Consider the following 17,290-nt stretch of genomic DNA (forward strand, 5'->3'; position numbering starts at 1 on the left):
AAAAAAAAAAGAAGAAAAATTCATACCGCACATGGATTGAAAAATGAGAGGGAACATGATTGGCAGTGGGTGGTATTGTCTAGTCTGTCACTTCAGAATTAAAGATGTATATTACAGAGTAATGTTGTGCAGAATTGAAAAACAAAATGAAATAAATACAGTATGAGCTATTTCACACTTGCGCCAGCAGCTGTATTATAGTACAGGAAAGCTGATGTATCAGACTCTGCAAGTGTATGGGTAATAGTAACATACAGTTTGCATAAGGAAGCAATTATTTCACTTAAAAGAAATTTTTCATGTCAGTTAACTTGAAGGCAAATTTACTAGGAAAAGCTATGCCCAATAAAATACAATTTCAACATTAAATATACACATTATGAGAACATTTCCTGGACAGTTTGTAAACATTACATTGCATAAAAATAGAGATGGCATTTTTGTTAATTTATTCAAAGAAACTAACATGTTAACATGATATTAACTTAATATCTATAATCATTTCATCTCCTTTGCTTAGTCCAAAACTGTCTCTGGAGCATAAGATTTATTTATTTAAAGTTAAAGTTTTAAACCATTTTTTTATTTTTCAGTATGTATTTATTTAAGAATTTTTAACCATTATATACCTTTATATTTACATTATTTGCATAGTTTATTCTGTTGGAAGACCTACAGTTCATGTTAGGTTATTACTGTTCAGTTGTCATACTTGGTCAATTAAAGTTTTTAAGACCAACAATTTCTGTATTTAAATTTGAAACCTGATAGATATTGAGATATTTCAAAAGATTGTGTGTGAAGATTTGACTAGATGTTTGAAATGATGTATTAATCAGAAAAGAAATTAATACTTTATTGAGGGTTTTAGGTTTTTAAAATCTTATTGAAGTATTTGTTTCTGTAAGTGTTATACTCTTTTTTTGTTATCATTGAAATTAGCACAATATTTGGAGTAGTTTTACAGATCATGAGTAATCTCGCATTAGTGATTAGTGGTGAATAGAGAAAATTAAGAGAAGTTGTTATTTTCAGTTTTGTAGTAAATAAAAGATGTTCATTAACCATGACATTTGTATTATGACTAAACTTGTTATAGTTTTTCATAGGCTAAATATTGTTTGTAATAGTTATATTTACTAGTATTTTGTTAATTTAAAATTTTAATTCTTCAGGAACTACACACTCATGTGGAAGAAGGACTGGGAAGTAACCTTCGAAGTCGTCTTTCGAACACAGTAGCCATGAATGTTGAAAGTTCACAGAAAGAAATGATTGGTGAGTTTTTCTTCTCATGAGACTGTTTAAAGACAATCAAAGTTTGATGATATGTTTTTTAAATCCTAAAGTACTATCTATTATCTCATTAGACCGTTTGAGAACCATCAAAGTGTGGTATTACTTTAGTTAAGTTTTAAAGTACTGTTTAGTGTCTCTTCAAATGTTTCTTTAGACAGTTTGAGGACCCTCAAAGTTTTATATTATTTTTGTTAAATTCTAAAGTACTTTCTAGTATATCATTGAATTCCTGAGAACCATTAAAGTTTGGTATTATTTTGGTTAGTTTCTAAAATACTGTCTTGTGTTTCATTAAGTTGTTTAAGAACTATCAATATTTGGTATTATCTTTGTTATAATTCAAAATAATGTCTAGTATCTCATTAGCTTTCCTGAGAACTTTCAGTGTTTGGTATTAACAGTCACAGTTTGGTATTATCTTTGTTAACTTCTAAATTGCTATTTAGTGTCTTAGATTGTTTGAGAACCATCACAGTTTACTACAATGTATGCTAATATACTATCTGTATGGAATGGTCTACCTTAGCTGAAATACTCTTGAATAGTCTAACTGGTAAAAAAAAACTTAAACTAATTTGATAACACATGTAGTTTGTTACTGTCTTGGATTATTTCATTTATATTTTACTAGTAAAGTATTGTTTGTATTGCTTTTAAGAAATCAAATGGTAAATTGTTATAATGCCATTAGAAATAGATATTTAAGGTATTTTTTCTGTGACTTAGTGTTTATCTATAGCTACATGGTTATAATTTATTGTAGTAGTTTGAAAAGGTAAAACATAAATCTCTTTATAGGAGTTTTATATCTCAACTTTTGTATGGTTTTGTTTATTTTAAGCATTAAATTGATTGGATTATAGTTGCTTTTATCAGGTTAGAATTTTTTTTTCTTATGCAATTGAATACTTTTATTATTTTATTCTTTTATTATTCCCCCAGCAAGGATGTCTTCTTTGTTACCCCAGGAACACAGGCAACAGATGACCAATATAATGCCTCGTCACAACTTTGAAGTTCTGTATCGGATAAACTGTGACAGTCTATGCTCTGACTTCCAAGAAGACTTGGAGTTTCAATTCTCTCTGGGACTTGTGTCATTAATGAAACGTTTTCTTGGCCCAAGGAACACCAAACGAGCAAAAGAGACTGTTAGTATTAATAGCCTTGCTGCTGTAGACGTTTTAGGAGCTTATAAGTGTCAAGTACTTAAATATTTATATCATATTGAAGTATATGACAATACTCTCAGCTATTGATGTGTTATTCTTTATGTATACATATATATATATATATATATATATGTGTGTGTGTGTGTGTGTGTGTATGTATTTTAATTATTCTAAATACTTGGCTCTTATGTTTGTGCCTCAACATGTTTAGCCATTTAATTGTATAACTTTAATGATATAAAGTATTAAATATTGCATGGTATGTAAGTATTGGACTGTTTTATTTTGCTGGAAGTGATTAAGTATGTACATTTTAATATAACATTATTAAGTCTGTTTCATTCATAAAGCCATTCCATCATTGGCTGTAAGCATTTGTTGGTATACCTGTTTCGTTCAAAATGTTATTCTGTCGTTATTTCATTCAACAAAACTGTTCCATGAACAGTTATATTAAATTGTTGTTGTTTATTTGTTAGATACCTCGCCCAATTGGCATTGCTCACCAGTCACCTAATGCTGAAGTAAAACAGTTTTTCCAGCCCTCATCAGACTATTTATCTATAGTCCAACAAATAGCACTTGTATCGCCAACGTCGCAGACAGCTGTGGGTACTCTTGCTGTTGGAGGATTTGTAAGTATTTGTACTTTGTTTTCTTGAAGTTAAGACTTGTTAACCAGATTATATTTTTAAAGGTTTTACTCCTTTAACCACGTACATGTGGTTGAGATTCTATGGATGTTGGCATATAAGTTAACTCATTACAACATACACATGGTAGTAATAAATTACTCAGCTCAAGGCATTAATTATAACAAAAGTCAAAGTAAAAATCACCACAATAAACTATTTAAATCACAGTGGGATATTTTTGTTGTTCTAAAGCCTCACCTTATGATTAATCATTGTTGCTGGAAACTGTAAAAGAGGTTTTGAATTTTTAATTCACTTTAATGTACAGCTGAAGTATGTTACTGTAACCAACAAAATGAATCTTTAGGAGATCCGTGAAATCAACTCATTAATACTTTAGTTTTAGCAGTCTAAAAATATTCACAACAGATTTTAGTTTGCAACATTCCATTATGTCAAGCTTTTTGCACTTGTAACTGGGATAATCAAGAAAATTTCATGAATGTTTAATTTACAGTATTTTAATTATATACTATATAATTTTGTGTACCATAATACTGGAGATTTTACCATAAGCATGAACATATAATTATTTTTCGAAATCCTAGAAAAACGCAGCAATAACAAAGGGAGAAGGTAAAAACAAATGCATCAGACTCTCCATTTTACTTTTAGCACTAGTCATGGAATTTCAGAACAAATCACAGAACCTTGATTAAGCAAAGCTGTCAAAAAACGAAATTTTGGATTCTTATACTTACTCTACAAAGTTTTGTATTATATATGTACTAATATTTATCATGAATTTCTGTTTGGCTCATGACTGAACTGTATGATTGTGAAGGAGAAATATTATTAGTATATTTGAAAAGTTTCAAGTAAAAAAAATATAATAAAATGAAGCATACATAAACCATGTTGTATATGATAGTTTTCTATATGTTCAATAAATTATGTAATTATACACACAAATTAATCTCCATATAGGTGGTATATATGATTTTTGTATTGGGTAGAGGTATTACTGAGCATCAGCCCACAAGGCCTGTGTTCCAGATGTATTTCACAGTGCCACATGTGTATTACAATGCAATTATGCTTTAATTATTTTGTGTAGTAGGTGCTTCTTGGGGCCGAAGCCCCAAATATTTTCATTAGGTAACAACACTCCTGGTATCAAGTTCATTTTGAAATAACAAAAATTGATGTCCCATAAAATGTCATTATATACCGAGTAGCATGTAAGAAATATGAAAAAACTTACGATCATCTCGGAGTATACGATTTTTTTTTTTGTATAATAAATTAGTATATGATCATAATTGTTGCTGAAAACTATAAAACACATTTTGGATTTCTATGTTTTTGTTTAGATATCAAAATGTAAGCATATTTTTACAAAGTGAACATTTTTTTAAACTGAACTTTTCTATACAAAAGCTGTAGTGGAGAAGAAAGTTTGGGCAAAATGTGGCAATGAAGGATGAGCTTATTGTTCTATTTAATTTTTTTTTTTTGTAGCTAGTTCGAACAGTTGGCTGGAAGGTAATAATACTGACAGCAGGTATTTATGGCCTGTTATATGCATATGAGTGGCTAACATGGACAAACAAGGCTAAAGAACGTGCTTTCAAGAAACAATATGTCAACCACACTACCCGCAAGCTGAAACTAATAGTTGACTTGACTAGTGCCAACTGCAGTCACCAAGTTCAACAGTAAGAGCACCATCTTTCATTTATAAAAAAAAATGTTTATAAATTTACATCTTTAGAATTTGCATCTGTGTAATTGTATATATAATTGTAGAATATGAATTTTAAAATTGTGGCCCGGCATGGCCAGGTGGTTAGGGCACTTGACTCACAATCTGAGGGTCGTGGGTTTGATTCCCTGTCCCACCAAACATGCTTGCCCGTTCAGCTGTGGGGGGTGTTATAACGTGATGTTTAATCCCACTATTCTTTGGTAGCCCAAGAGTTGGCAGTGGGTGGTGATGACTAGCCGTCTTCCTTCTAGTCTTACACCGCTAAATTAGGAACGGCTAGTGCAGATAGCCCTCGTGTAGCTTTGCGCAAAATTCAAGACAAATAAATTCAAAATTGTTCACTATTTTAATTTTTTTGATGTTTAATATAAAACATTGTGTCCTTTTCCTTGCCTAGAAATACTAAAAGCAGCAGCAAAATTTCAGAAAGTACTAATGCCTAAAAACTTTCACAACAGCATTTAAGATAGTTATTTCTGAAAAAGAAAAGAAACCAGCAACTTTGTTTCAAAAGATATAGTGATAAGTAAGAAACAATATATTAACAACAAAGGTGTAGAATATGTTTACTTCTATTTCACTACTTAGTGGTTAAATATGAAGAAAATCATATTGTTTGTAAGAAAATAACAGAAGGAATGTTTATCTCTCTTTTTCTTTCTGAAGTTAGAATCTTTTTTAAATAAACTTATTGTTCATCTTAGGCTTAACAGGTAGAAAATGTATTGTTTATTTATTATAGACCTGGAAATGTATTCATACAGCTAGGACTCTGTCTCTAAATGGAAATTTTATATTTTATTTCACTCTTTTTTAACAAAAGTGCTTTGTTTCTCTATGGCTCTGTTTCTCCAGAAACAAAATACTTGTGTCAAAAAAATAAAAACGAGAGAGAATATAAACTTACAATCAGAACAGTACATTCACTTGTTTTGTATTTGATGCTTCTGACTGACTTTGAACTACGATTTTGTATTGCTTCTTAGCTGTTACTTGTGTTTTGTAAATTTTGCAAAATTATTATAAATGATAAACATTTTATTGTTTAGATAAGCAACCAGTAAAACAGGATCTTGTAAGACCTGTATTGAAGGCTATACATAGATTTTGTAATGGAGAAAAATATATACATTATTAATAATAGAATCCAAGCACTTAATTTCAATGAAAAATTGTGTCAGTAGATAATATTTATAATTTATTTTATGAATGGTTTTTACTTTTTGACTGTATTGATACTTTTGAATTATTTTGATACAACAAAAATTTTGGAAGGTACTCTTCCTAATATTGTGTGATTATTACTGCATTTTTTACATTTCCCTGTTCATCTAACATGACAACAATGACTTGGTTGTACTATCAATATAAGCCTAAGGTCATGTGAGAGACAATGGTAATATAACATAAGAACACTAGAAATGTTTAAAATCATCACCAGTCATAAAAAAAGCTAAGTATGGGATATGGGAGGAAATTTTAGTGACTTCTCAACCTACAGTAATCTGTGCTCACAATAACTAACAGAAAACTGCATGCTTTCAAGTTTAATGAATAGCTTACAAAAAGAAATTTTTGGTTACAGGGAACTAAGCAGTACCTTTGCTCGACTTTGTCAGCTTATTGATGAGGTGGTTAGCGAGATGCAGGGAGTAATCAGAAGACTTGACACAGAAGTAGAAAACCTGGATGAATGTTTAGCCATGTCAAGGATTCTGAGGTAAATTTTTTTAATGAACTGCTTGAGTTTGGTAAAATCAGTTTTCTTCATCCATTTTGATAAACTTTCACATCTTAAATGAACATGTTAATAAATTTTTCATTAAATTTAGTTAATCATAACGAAAACATACATTTTGGTGTTTCAGGTATGTTTTTTTTTCTTCATTTTACTAAGTGGAATGGACATTTATTTTTACCTTAACTTGTTTTAGAAACTGATGTTACATTGTAAAATTATTTTCACCATATTGACTTGTTTTCATTTTCATCTAATATTTGTTTCTACTCTGTCAGTTCTTTGTTAAAAACTTCTAAAGAAATGTTTAATTAGATACACTAGACAGTATCTGTCCTTGTGAGAAACGTAAGTAATACATTTTCCAGTAAAATATTTTGTAAAATAAACAGAATGCTCAGTTCAAGATATATAAACTACTGATGATATTTGTCATATAGCAGTGGCATAGAACCATTGTATTTGTTGTACTTGTGAATTACCATTTATATAGTTATTATTTGTTATGTCAACCTTTATGTATATCAGCTTATTGAATTGTTAATTACAATCTAAATACTACCACACAGATATTATTCTGTTGGATGAATTTTGAAATTATCTATTAACCATTAACAGTCAGTTTTTATATGATTTTCAAAGTTTGGCATCTAAAAGATATGTGATTTAACATATTAACAACTAACATGCTAGCCAGTCTTCAAGGAAGATTTGTGTAGTTTAAACATAAAAATATTACTGTGGACAGTAATAAATCATGAAGTTTCAAGTATAGAAATTGTTTTACTGGGCATCCCTTAGTCTTGTATTTTCTAAACTTTTCGCAATTGAAATAGTTGTTGTGAAACACTTCCAAGCTATTTAAAAAAAATAATACATACATTATGTTCACTGTGTAAATTAACCTTTATTTTTGCTAGTTGATGTATTTTTTCTTTTTGTTCTTTCTGTAGGAATAAGGCTGGTTACCTGATGAGTGAGCTTGAGACCTTTAGCCAACAGTATCTGCAGTATGACCAGTGAAAAGGGTTCAAGTTCTTAACTAATGGCAACTCCATATTTAGTGAAACTGTGTTGATTACAGAATTTTTAAATCGACCAGTCGTTGATTTAGGAGTGTTGATGTTGTCATATAGTTTTAGAAAAACTGTTTTTGTAGGAAAAACTTTATATTGTAGCAAAAAAGGAATTATTTTTATCAGTCATTGATGACAAATGAAAAAGAAAAAATATGCTCAAAATATTTGTTGATGTGAACATTGCAGTTAAATGCAAGTATCTATACAAATATTACAAGTTAAAATATGCAAAAAGTTGACATTTTTATGCTCCATCATCTGCTAATTTTTAAAATTTTGCAAAAGAGTTGATATAACAACAAAAAAAAAGAGTAAATAATCAATGAATTCATAACCTAATCTTATTTACTTATTATTCTTTACATTTTCATATATATATATATGGTAAGTAAAAGGTTGATGTGTTGTAGATTTGGAGGTAGTTGACTGACTGTGTATCTTGTGTTAAGTAGGTGTTTGTATTTTGCTCATTCTTTTGGAGATGCAGCTAAAGTTACACTTGTGGAATATCTGAAAGTAGTTTAATAACTGGTTAAAATTTTGTTAACCTGAAAAGAAACTAGTGTTGTTGTATTTTAACTTTGTGGTCTCAAATTTTTATTCACTTAGAGCATCTTATAACGAAAGATTTGAGCAGGACAGTGTAGAAATATATTTACATTATATGAACATTGAGATTAAATAGCTGTTTACAAATGGATGTTACCCAATGCTAATAGCATGAAAATATTTAAAGATAGTATTTTAAAGGATACATTGAGTCTGTGACTAAACCAAAACTGTTGTTTTAGAGAGCTTTAAAAAACTATTTCATATGAAAATGTGGTAAATCTAGAAAGTTTTTATTTTTTTGTTTCTATGACTCACATTTTCTTCTTTTGGAAATCTATATATACTTATCCTCCTTCTGCACTTTTTTAGTTATTTTGACTTGTTCATCTTCTCTCAAGCATTTAACTTTTAATTAAGAAAGTAAAAATAGTGAGCTTGTGCTGATAAAAGATGAGGTTTATTTGGAAGTCTGTGCCAGACCATTGTTTCTATTCAAGTTTACCAAATGGGATTTCATGTTTAATTCAATGTAGGAGTAACTGAAATTAGGAACTAATTTGGAATCAGTAGCCGAAATATGTTTTTCTTTTATATGTCGTCGTAACAACAGAAGATCATAAAAGTTTGATGATAATGGGATTTTAAAGAAAAATTATCTTTAAAGAAACTGCTCAAATTTAAACCATTGATTCTTGTGTCTCCCCACATTACCAGTGGATTTTTTGATTGATACTTTGTATTTTACTAAAGAGAAATCAGTTCTTCCAGCACTGTTTCTGTGTTTTTCACTGAAACAAATAGTGATGTTAAATGAAATTTATTGTAAAACTTGTTGATTAACTGATTGCAAGTTATTTGATTTAAATCATGGATGAACATATTAGTGATTCAGCATTATAAGAAAGAATTATTAGTGCTTCCTAAAGATTACTTTTATAGCACTGGAGAGATACTAAATAGCTAGGGCATATTTTGAGACATTTTTATGATATCTCAGGAGGGGTACTGTGTACCTCATTCATTTGAAAGTGCCCTTACCTCTATCTTAGGTTTAATATACCAGTGTTACAACTTTAAACTTATTTATAAGATGTAGAATGATAAGTTAAAAATCAGCATCTTAAACTTTTGAGGTCTCACAGAAAAAGATGCATAGTTTTATGGTTGAGAAAGGTAGTATCTGATTTGAATTCAGTTGTCACATGCCAATTGTCTCTTAAGAAAATTGTAAGTTCAGCAGATTCCTGGCAGTCTATTTTTTAACTGCTCATATTTTATAGACGTTAAAATGTTTAGCGAATAATTTATAGTTTACATTCAACAGTTACTTTTCATAAGCATATAGAAAATATTTGGTGCATTGAAAAAGAAACTCAATATAATTGGAAGAAAATGTGAATGCATACAAACCATTTGTAGTAAATAGAGGTGTGATACAATATCTGGATAATATTTTTAACCTGTAACAGGACAAAGCTATTTATTGTAATTTAGTTCTTAAGAATGGATAAGATACAACAATGCTATTGCTGCTGAATATCCTTACAAGTAATGTTTGAAAGTTTTATTAAATAAAAAATTTGAAGAACACAAAAATAAACTTTGATTAATTTACGAAATATCCAGGTTGCAAGTATTTTTTCCTACTCTACATTCAGGTGTAAGAGTTTATGAAACTACTACACATTTGACATCTGCAGCGCTATTTGAATTAGTTGAAGAAAATGAGCGAATGTATAAAACAAAACTTTGTGTATGTATTTTCACCGAGTAGCGAACACATTGAATGTAAGTTCACCCACAATTATTTGATGAAACTTCGAGCAAGATCTGATTTATATTTCTTATACAAAGAATAAATTACTCTCTTGATGTTATTCGTAATTAATAATTTACTCCTCTCAAGTCAGTTGGTGAATAGAAAAGTCACATTTGTAATGATAGGTGTTATTCAAACTAAACAAATGTTGTTTTTAATTTACTTTCCAAGACTAACACGCTGAAAGATGTACTTTAGGATGACTGAGCGTTTTATATAAGTTGTGTAATATTCTAAATTACGTTTGTGACTATAAAGGCATTCACATAGTGCAACCCTCCCGCCCGACAATGTTTTTAACTTTTACAATAACCAGCCTAGAATATACACCAAAAGTTTTTCTCCCTCAAACATTTATTACCATTGCAACGAAAGTGGTTGACTTTAAATATAACACTGACGTTTGATTTGCATGTAACAAAAGTTGATTGTTTGTTTTTGACGAGACAATTAACCATTGGACTCAATTTGATCAAATTTCGAAGTTTATTTAAAATGTACTGTTAAGACGCACACAGGACTAAAAGCAATATCTACTGTCTGCTGGACTAGTATACGTGTATTTAATTAAAACTGGCTATTCTACAGCATGTGTGTACTAACATAGACTAGGTCTGTAATAAAGACGTACTCATACAGTCTTAAATTCTACAACAGCTGTGTACTAATTTAGACTAAGTTTGTAATAGAGACATACTTGAAACAGTCTTAAATTCTACAACAGCTGTGTACTAATTTAGAATAAGTTTGTAATAGAGACATATTTGAGACAGTCTTAAATTCTACGACAGCTGTGTACTAATTTAGAATAAGTTTGTAATAGAGACTTATTTGAGAAAGTCTTAAATTCTACACCTGTGTACTAATTTAGAATAAGTTTGTAATAAAGACGTACTTGAGACAGTCTTAAATTCTACAACACCTGTGTACTAATTTAGAATAAGTTTGTAATAGAGACGTACTTGAGACAGTCTTAAATTCTACAGCAGCTGTGTTCTAATTTAGACTAAGTTTGTAATAGAGACATATTTGAGACAGTCTTAAATTCTACAACACCTGTGTACTAATTTAGAATAAGTTTGTAATAGAGACATATTAGAGACAGTCTTAAATTCTACAGCAGCTGTGCATCAATGTAGACTAAGTTTGTGATAAAGATGTACTTGAGATAGTTTTGATTCTATAACAGTTGTGTAACAATGTACTAATACTTTGGTTGCACTGGATGTACATACACATACAAATACATGTAAAGAAGAATTTATTATTATTTTATAGCACTTAATTAAACAAATCCATAATGTTATTTATTAGAATTCTTCACACATTTTTCCTGATTATACTGATGGCTCAGACCGAATATTTTGAAGCACTTTTTCATATACGAAATTAAAATAGTGTGCTATAACAGTAATTAATTATTACCTTTTAACAAAAAACAAAACATAGTCGTTTTCCGTTGAGTTTACATAAATAGTGGTTTACAGAACCTTATGAACTTCATTTTGTCTAAAGTGTTAGTATGGTTGTTTATACGTACTTAAAACTTTTGCGTTTTCAAATTACAAAGCCAGTTTCTCTATCAACTGATTACCACTTCCGTGACCATCCGTCATACTCAGGTTGACGATCGTTCAGAGTGAAGCATCATTGTTTCGGTGTTATCAAGTGCTTGTTTCACATCATTCAGTAAATCCTCTGTATCTTCCAGTCCGACAGACATACGTATCAAATTATCTGTTATTCCAATTTTCAGTCGGTATTCCTCTTCTACAGCATTGTGACTAACCTTAGCCCTATTAAAGCAACAAAACTGATCAAATTATTGTTTTATCGTGGTGCAGAAATCAAAGAAATGTTGAAAACTTTTGTTGTAATTACTTCTTTGAGTTTTACAAAACTTTTGTTGTAATTACTTCTTTGAGTTTTATAAAACTTTTGTTGATAAAACTCAAAGTAGTTACGACAAAATAAATCTTGTAAGACTCAAAGAAGTGGTTGCAACAAAATTCTTAAAGTCAAAGAAATGGTTACAACGAAACAACCCTTGCAAAGCTCAAAAATGTGGTTGCAACAAAAAAATAGTTGCAAGAAATCGTGTAAAGTCTTATAAATAATGGTCACAGTTCGAATATAAGTTGATCTAGCAAGCGTAATTCTCATCAACTAAACTGAGCATTAGGCGTTACTACCTGTTTTGACTGATTTAGTATTAACGTATATGCTAACATAAGGTGCAAAGTTTATAAAAAAGCGTGGAATTACTAAAAACTGGCCTTAGTTACACAGCGATATGTCTGCGGACTTACAACGATAGAAACCAGGTTTCGATACCCGTTGTGAGTAGAGCACAGATAGCCCATTGTGTAGCTTTGTGCTTAATTAAAAATAAACTATGAACAGCTACAATAAACAGGTTACAGACTGCTCGATCTAATTGATAATTAGAGCGATACCAGGTTTAAAAGGAGCTAATGCGTTTCACATCCAGATGTTCATCTGCATGTGTCTTTTACGTTATGATATAGCCGTATTTCTGGTTACTAATCAACCGCAACCCTAGATGGTTAAATGTAGTCTAATTAGCTAATGCAATACGGATTTAGTGTCAAATTTTAAATAAGGCCCATTTAACGTAAAAGTAAGAAACTAAACAGACTCGTAAAACATAAACCAATAATGATTAAAAGATTTACAAAGTGTGTGTTGTGTTGACTGAGTTTATGTTAATATTTTGAAAACTGGTTATATTAAGGAACGGAGTGAAAAAATAAATAATGTGATATGTAAATACCTCTCTCTGCCCCTCGGTGGCTCAGCGGTAAGTCTGACAGGCTTATAACACTTAAAATTCGGTTTTCGGCACCCGCAGTGGGCAAAGCACAGACAACTTAATGTGTAGCTATGTAGTTAACAGTAAGTTACTAACGTATTGGGTATATATGATATTCACAAAATAAAAAATTCTGAGTTATAGTTAGGAACGGCCAGGTGATTAAGGCGGTCGGGTCGCAAGTTCGAATCCCCATCCCACCAAACATGCTCGCCCGTTCAGCCGTGGGGGCATTATAATGTTACGATCAATCCCACTATTCGTTGGTAAAAGAGTAGCCCAAGAGTTAGCGGTGGTTGTTGATGACTAGCCGCTTTCCCTCTAGTTTTACACTGCTAAATTAGGGACGGCTAGCGCAGATAGCCCTCGTGTAATTTGGAACATAATCACGACCATGTGCTAAATTCAACCTTTCTGATCACGGGAACTATATATATCAACTGTTCAGTAGAACAGCTGTATTGTATCTTATACTTTACCTTGTGTATATGGGGGCTAGTCTACGACTGTCGTATGGACCAGTGGTAGTGCCGAATACTTGTGATCTAGTGTTATGATTGGTCAATTACAGATAGCAGGTGAATTGTAAGCGTAGTTTGAACGTTTTTAGACAGATTCGTTTCTGTCTTGAGAGAGTCAAATGGAAGTCTTTTCTTTGTTTGCTTCAGCCTGATGAGTGTGTATCCATCCACTGGTCGTCAACAACAGTCATCAGTTCATTTCCATTTTATTTAGATACAACTTGTGTATTTATTTCGTTTTTAACTTCACAACCTTCAACCCAATAGTCTATACGATCGACCATTCTTTCTTTGTTTCCGACAGTTAAATCTTCACACCGAGCTTTGTTTTTTTTTAATTTCACTGATAACAAATAACTAATACAGATTCTGTCCTTCTGCGTATATGATCCCAAATCTCTAGCTATTGCAAGAATCAGAGAACTGTGTGCTCGGTTTATCCTCTGATTATCACAGTCACATTAGCATAATCGTGTAGATGGATTATTTGGTACTTTCGAAATATAGTTTTCATTTAATTTATAAATTATATCATTGATGTTTCAACCTAAACTTCTATCTTCAATAAAAAGTTTTACTTACGGTATTTCTACGAGACTTTCTGCGCAGCCCAAGCTCCCGGTTAAAGTAAATATTCTGAGGTTGTTAATGAAGTGCTTGGCTCCTTCCTCTCCTCCTCGAATATAAAAACTGATCATTCCACTAAATCCTGTACATTGCTTCTTGGCTACTTTATGTTGAGGATGACTTTCTAGACCTAAAGAAAGTAAGGTTTAAGCTAGCATGTTAACTCACTTATTATTTAACAAATAATAATCAAACACATTATATGGTCCTGAAATTTAAAAAAAAAGTCATGTTTTCTACATTCGGACTATTACAAATATTGACACAATTTTACAATAAAATGTTTACTAATTCCTCACGCCAAAAAGCCTTTCTAATTATAATACCATTAACAGACGCGAAATACTTATACTGTTTTGAATTAAAACTGTTCCTTAAATCAGTGATATAAAGACATCTCCTTGTCCTGATTTTGAACTACTTGCATTTTACTTTTAAAAAATGAGATAGCCAAGTAATAAAGTTTCAAGTTTTTGACAGAAAGAAATGTCTGAGAAAATATATATAATAATAATAAAAAACATTCAATTTGGTTTAGGAATTTAAGTTGTGTACCTTCTGAGCCGAGTGTCGTCTAATAGATAGTACGTCGGACTGCGGATTGGAAGGTTCAAGTCGCGATATTCCGCTAAATATCCCCCGTCCTTTTAGCTGTGAGGGCGATATACTGTGACAGCTATCTTGCTATTCGATTAAGAGTAACCACATAATCGGAGGGCCCTGCTGACTAATCGCCCTACTTTTAATCATCAATTATAAGTTAGGGATGGTTATGCCTGAACCTTAGTTAAAGGGTATCTGATCTGACTTTTAGCTCATGTGTTAAACAGAGCGCTGTTCAGCTTGCAAGTACAAGTACCAAATACCGGTGAGTACTTTCTATATATATAGAACGATAGTTAAATCTAACACGTAGCCTAAATATCTGGCTAAGTACTGTTTTTTATTTTTTTGCAATACGGTACAATCGTAAGTGTCAAATCTAAAGAAAGAGTACCCAGCTCGATATTTGGGCTAATCTCTTACACGTTTTTCTACAGCCCTTCACAACTTGACCATTGACACAACTCTACTATTGACTTCATAAGTAAAGGAATATTTACCATTTAGATTTTGCAAAGTAATGTTTATATGTATATACAATAATTAAGTGTTACGAATTTTTGAGTTAAAACCAAGTTATCAGTAACCTAATAGCACTGAAATGTAAGTTTGGTAGACTTTAACAATTAAGGCGCTGAAAAGTTGTTCGTGAAAAGCAGGAAGATATTGATAATAGCATAATTAAATCATTTAAATGGTAGTAGTACGTTTAGTGACAAAGTTATCTTAATCAGCTTAATATCTTCCTTAGAATATAAATTAATAATATCTAATATCATCGTAAGAAGCCTAATACCTTCTTTATAATAGAAATTAATAATATCTAACATCATCTTAAGCAGCTTAATACCTTCTTTATAATAGAAATTAAGAATATCTAATATCATCTTAAAGAGCCTAATACCTTCCTTAGACTAGAAATTACTAATATCCAAAATAATATGAAGTAACTTATTCGACATAGTTTTAAATGCAGAATAATAAATTCGGAATTGAAAAACTTCAAGCATATGTTTAATGCTCAAAATTACATTATATAACTATTGTTATGACTTGAGAACACAAGAATCGAGACATAAACAAAAAAAATAATAGAAAACTAAACTTTGAGATAAATTGTGAGGAATGTGGAGATGTATAAACTTTAAACACGTTATGATTTTCTTTTCATCTATTAAAAAGAAACAAATTAGCTTACAATGATTTCAACAGACCTAAATTTTCTGGTGGATCTAACAATGGAAAATTTTGTCGCTAAGATTCCACAGCAAACAATAGCACAATTCTTAGTTTACGAGGTAGAGTGACTATGAATAAAACTGATTATCAACTGATAAAAATCTATATACGAAAGAATCTAATAAGCGCAGCCACATACTTTAACTGTAATAAGGTCCGGTAATAAAATGTATATATTATTCATAACTTATTATCGGTTTCATCGTTACTTACATCACGTGCTAATCATTTTTTCTATTTCGTATTTTGGTAGGGGGACCAAAAGATTGAATTATACAAATGACCTTTTTTTTCTGATTTTTGACAGATGAGAGGTATAGAAATTTTCGTTTTATATACCTAAAATAATTTTCGGTGAATCGTAATTATCCTCCTGAAAAATCAAGCGGGACTAGATATGAAACAATTGGGTAACTGCCGGCTATAAAACATAAATACCTGAAGCCTCCATTATCATCATCTTAAGGACACGCTGAAATCAAGATAGCGAATGATATATCAGGATTAACCCGAAAGAAATTGAATAAAAGACAAACATTTTATTCCAAAGTTCTTGTTACAACTGAGAAAATATATTCTTTCTCTGTTAACGTGAGAAACAATTATAATCAAACAAGATGAAAGGCAACGTAATGAAAGTTAGCTTATAAGAAGTTAACGACAAACTGAGAGCAATAGAGCTTTTTGATAGTAATACCCGCAGTCTCTTTTCTTGACCAACAACATCATGATCTAATTGAGAGTCAAAAACCTTAAGCAAAATAACCAGTTGTGATCTTAGTCTAAAGTTAGTTTAGTTTGGAGTTACTTATTAAGTTCCACACAGTCTATTACTCACATTTTACTTTGTTATTCACACAGTATACTACTCTAGTTTTTATCTTATTCTTCACTACTTTTTACCTTATTATTCACACAATAACCGATTATTTTAAAAGACAAACGCCATACTGACCCAGCTATAGTTCCAACTATATAAATGTCAGTTGTAGAAACACGGTATCTTTTCTTTCTCCGACTTACAGACGACTTGATAAACGAGCGTAATTTCTAAGTTGAAATAATGAATTTGTTTTTCACTTTTGGCACATATGAAGTGTATTTTTATGACTATAACTAAACAAGCTTTGGGCTATAATTGTAAATCATCATGTTTGTTGAGATTTGCTATAAGTTAAAAACCGAGAGTGTGTAACTTGTCTCAGTTCAGAATAGCAGAATGTATTAGGTCGTCAAGAAATCAATGTCGCGTTTTGGAACACTTTCATTAACAACCCCCTAAAAAAACGTACACAAAACGAACCGCCTAAACATCACGTTAGTGTAGCCTATGTAATGTGTAAAGTTTAGTATACTCTGATCCCTTATAGTGATGGCACACGACGAGACACACATTCAGCATGTA

General features: G+C 30.9%; 2 protein-coding genes across 3 annotated transcripts in view; one reads left to right on the forward strand and one right to left on the reverse strand.

Moving 5' to 3' along the window:
• LOC106457117 (mitofusin-2-like) overlaps window positions 1-9,864 on the forward strand; it is a 46,208-nt gene extending 36,344 nt beyond the window's left edge. For both annotated transcript variants that reach the window (XM_013916501.2, XM_022382919.1), the window contains exons 12-17: window positions 1,176-1,278; window positions 2,242-2,450; window positions 2,951-3,106; window positions 4,628-4,824; window positions 6,460-6,594; window positions 7,566-9,864. In XM_013916501.2, coding sequence (XP_013771955.1) covers window positions 1,176-1,278; window positions 2,242-2,450; window positions 2,951-3,106; window positions 4,628-4,824; window positions 6,460-6,594; window positions 7,566-7,635 — 870 coding nt within the window. In that variant the 3' untranslated portion in view covers window positions 7,636-9,864. The remainder of the gene's footprint in view (window positions 1-1,175; window positions 1,279-2,241; window positions 2,451-2,950; window positions 3,107-4,627; window positions 4,825-6,459; window positions 6,595-7,565) is intronic.
• Window positions 9,865-11,310: 1,446 nt separating this feature from the next.
• Window positions 11,311-17,290, reverse strand: part of LOC106457109 (putative cystathionine gamma-lyase 2) — a 21,925-nt gene continuing 15,945 nt past the window's right edge. Inside the window, exons 8-9 of the mRNA XM_013916492.2 lie at window positions 13,999-14,173; window positions 11,311-11,858 (exon numbers count right to left, since the gene is read on the reverse strand). Of these exons, the coding sequence (XP_013771946.2) occupies window positions 11,681-11,858; window positions 13,999-14,173 (353 nt within the window). The 3' untranslated portion in view covers window positions 11,311-11,680. The remainder of the gene's footprint in view (window positions 11,859-13,998; window positions 14,174-17,290) is intronic.

The sequence above is a fragment of the Limulus polyphemus genome, unplaced genomic scaffold, assembly GCF_000517525.1.
Source record: "Limulus polyphemus unplaced genomic scaffold, Limulus_polyphemus-2.1.2 Scaffold293, whole genome shotgun sequence".
Taxonomy (NCBI): Eukaryota; Metazoa; Arthropoda; class Merostomata; order Xiphosura; family Limulidae; genus Limulus; species Limulus polyphemus.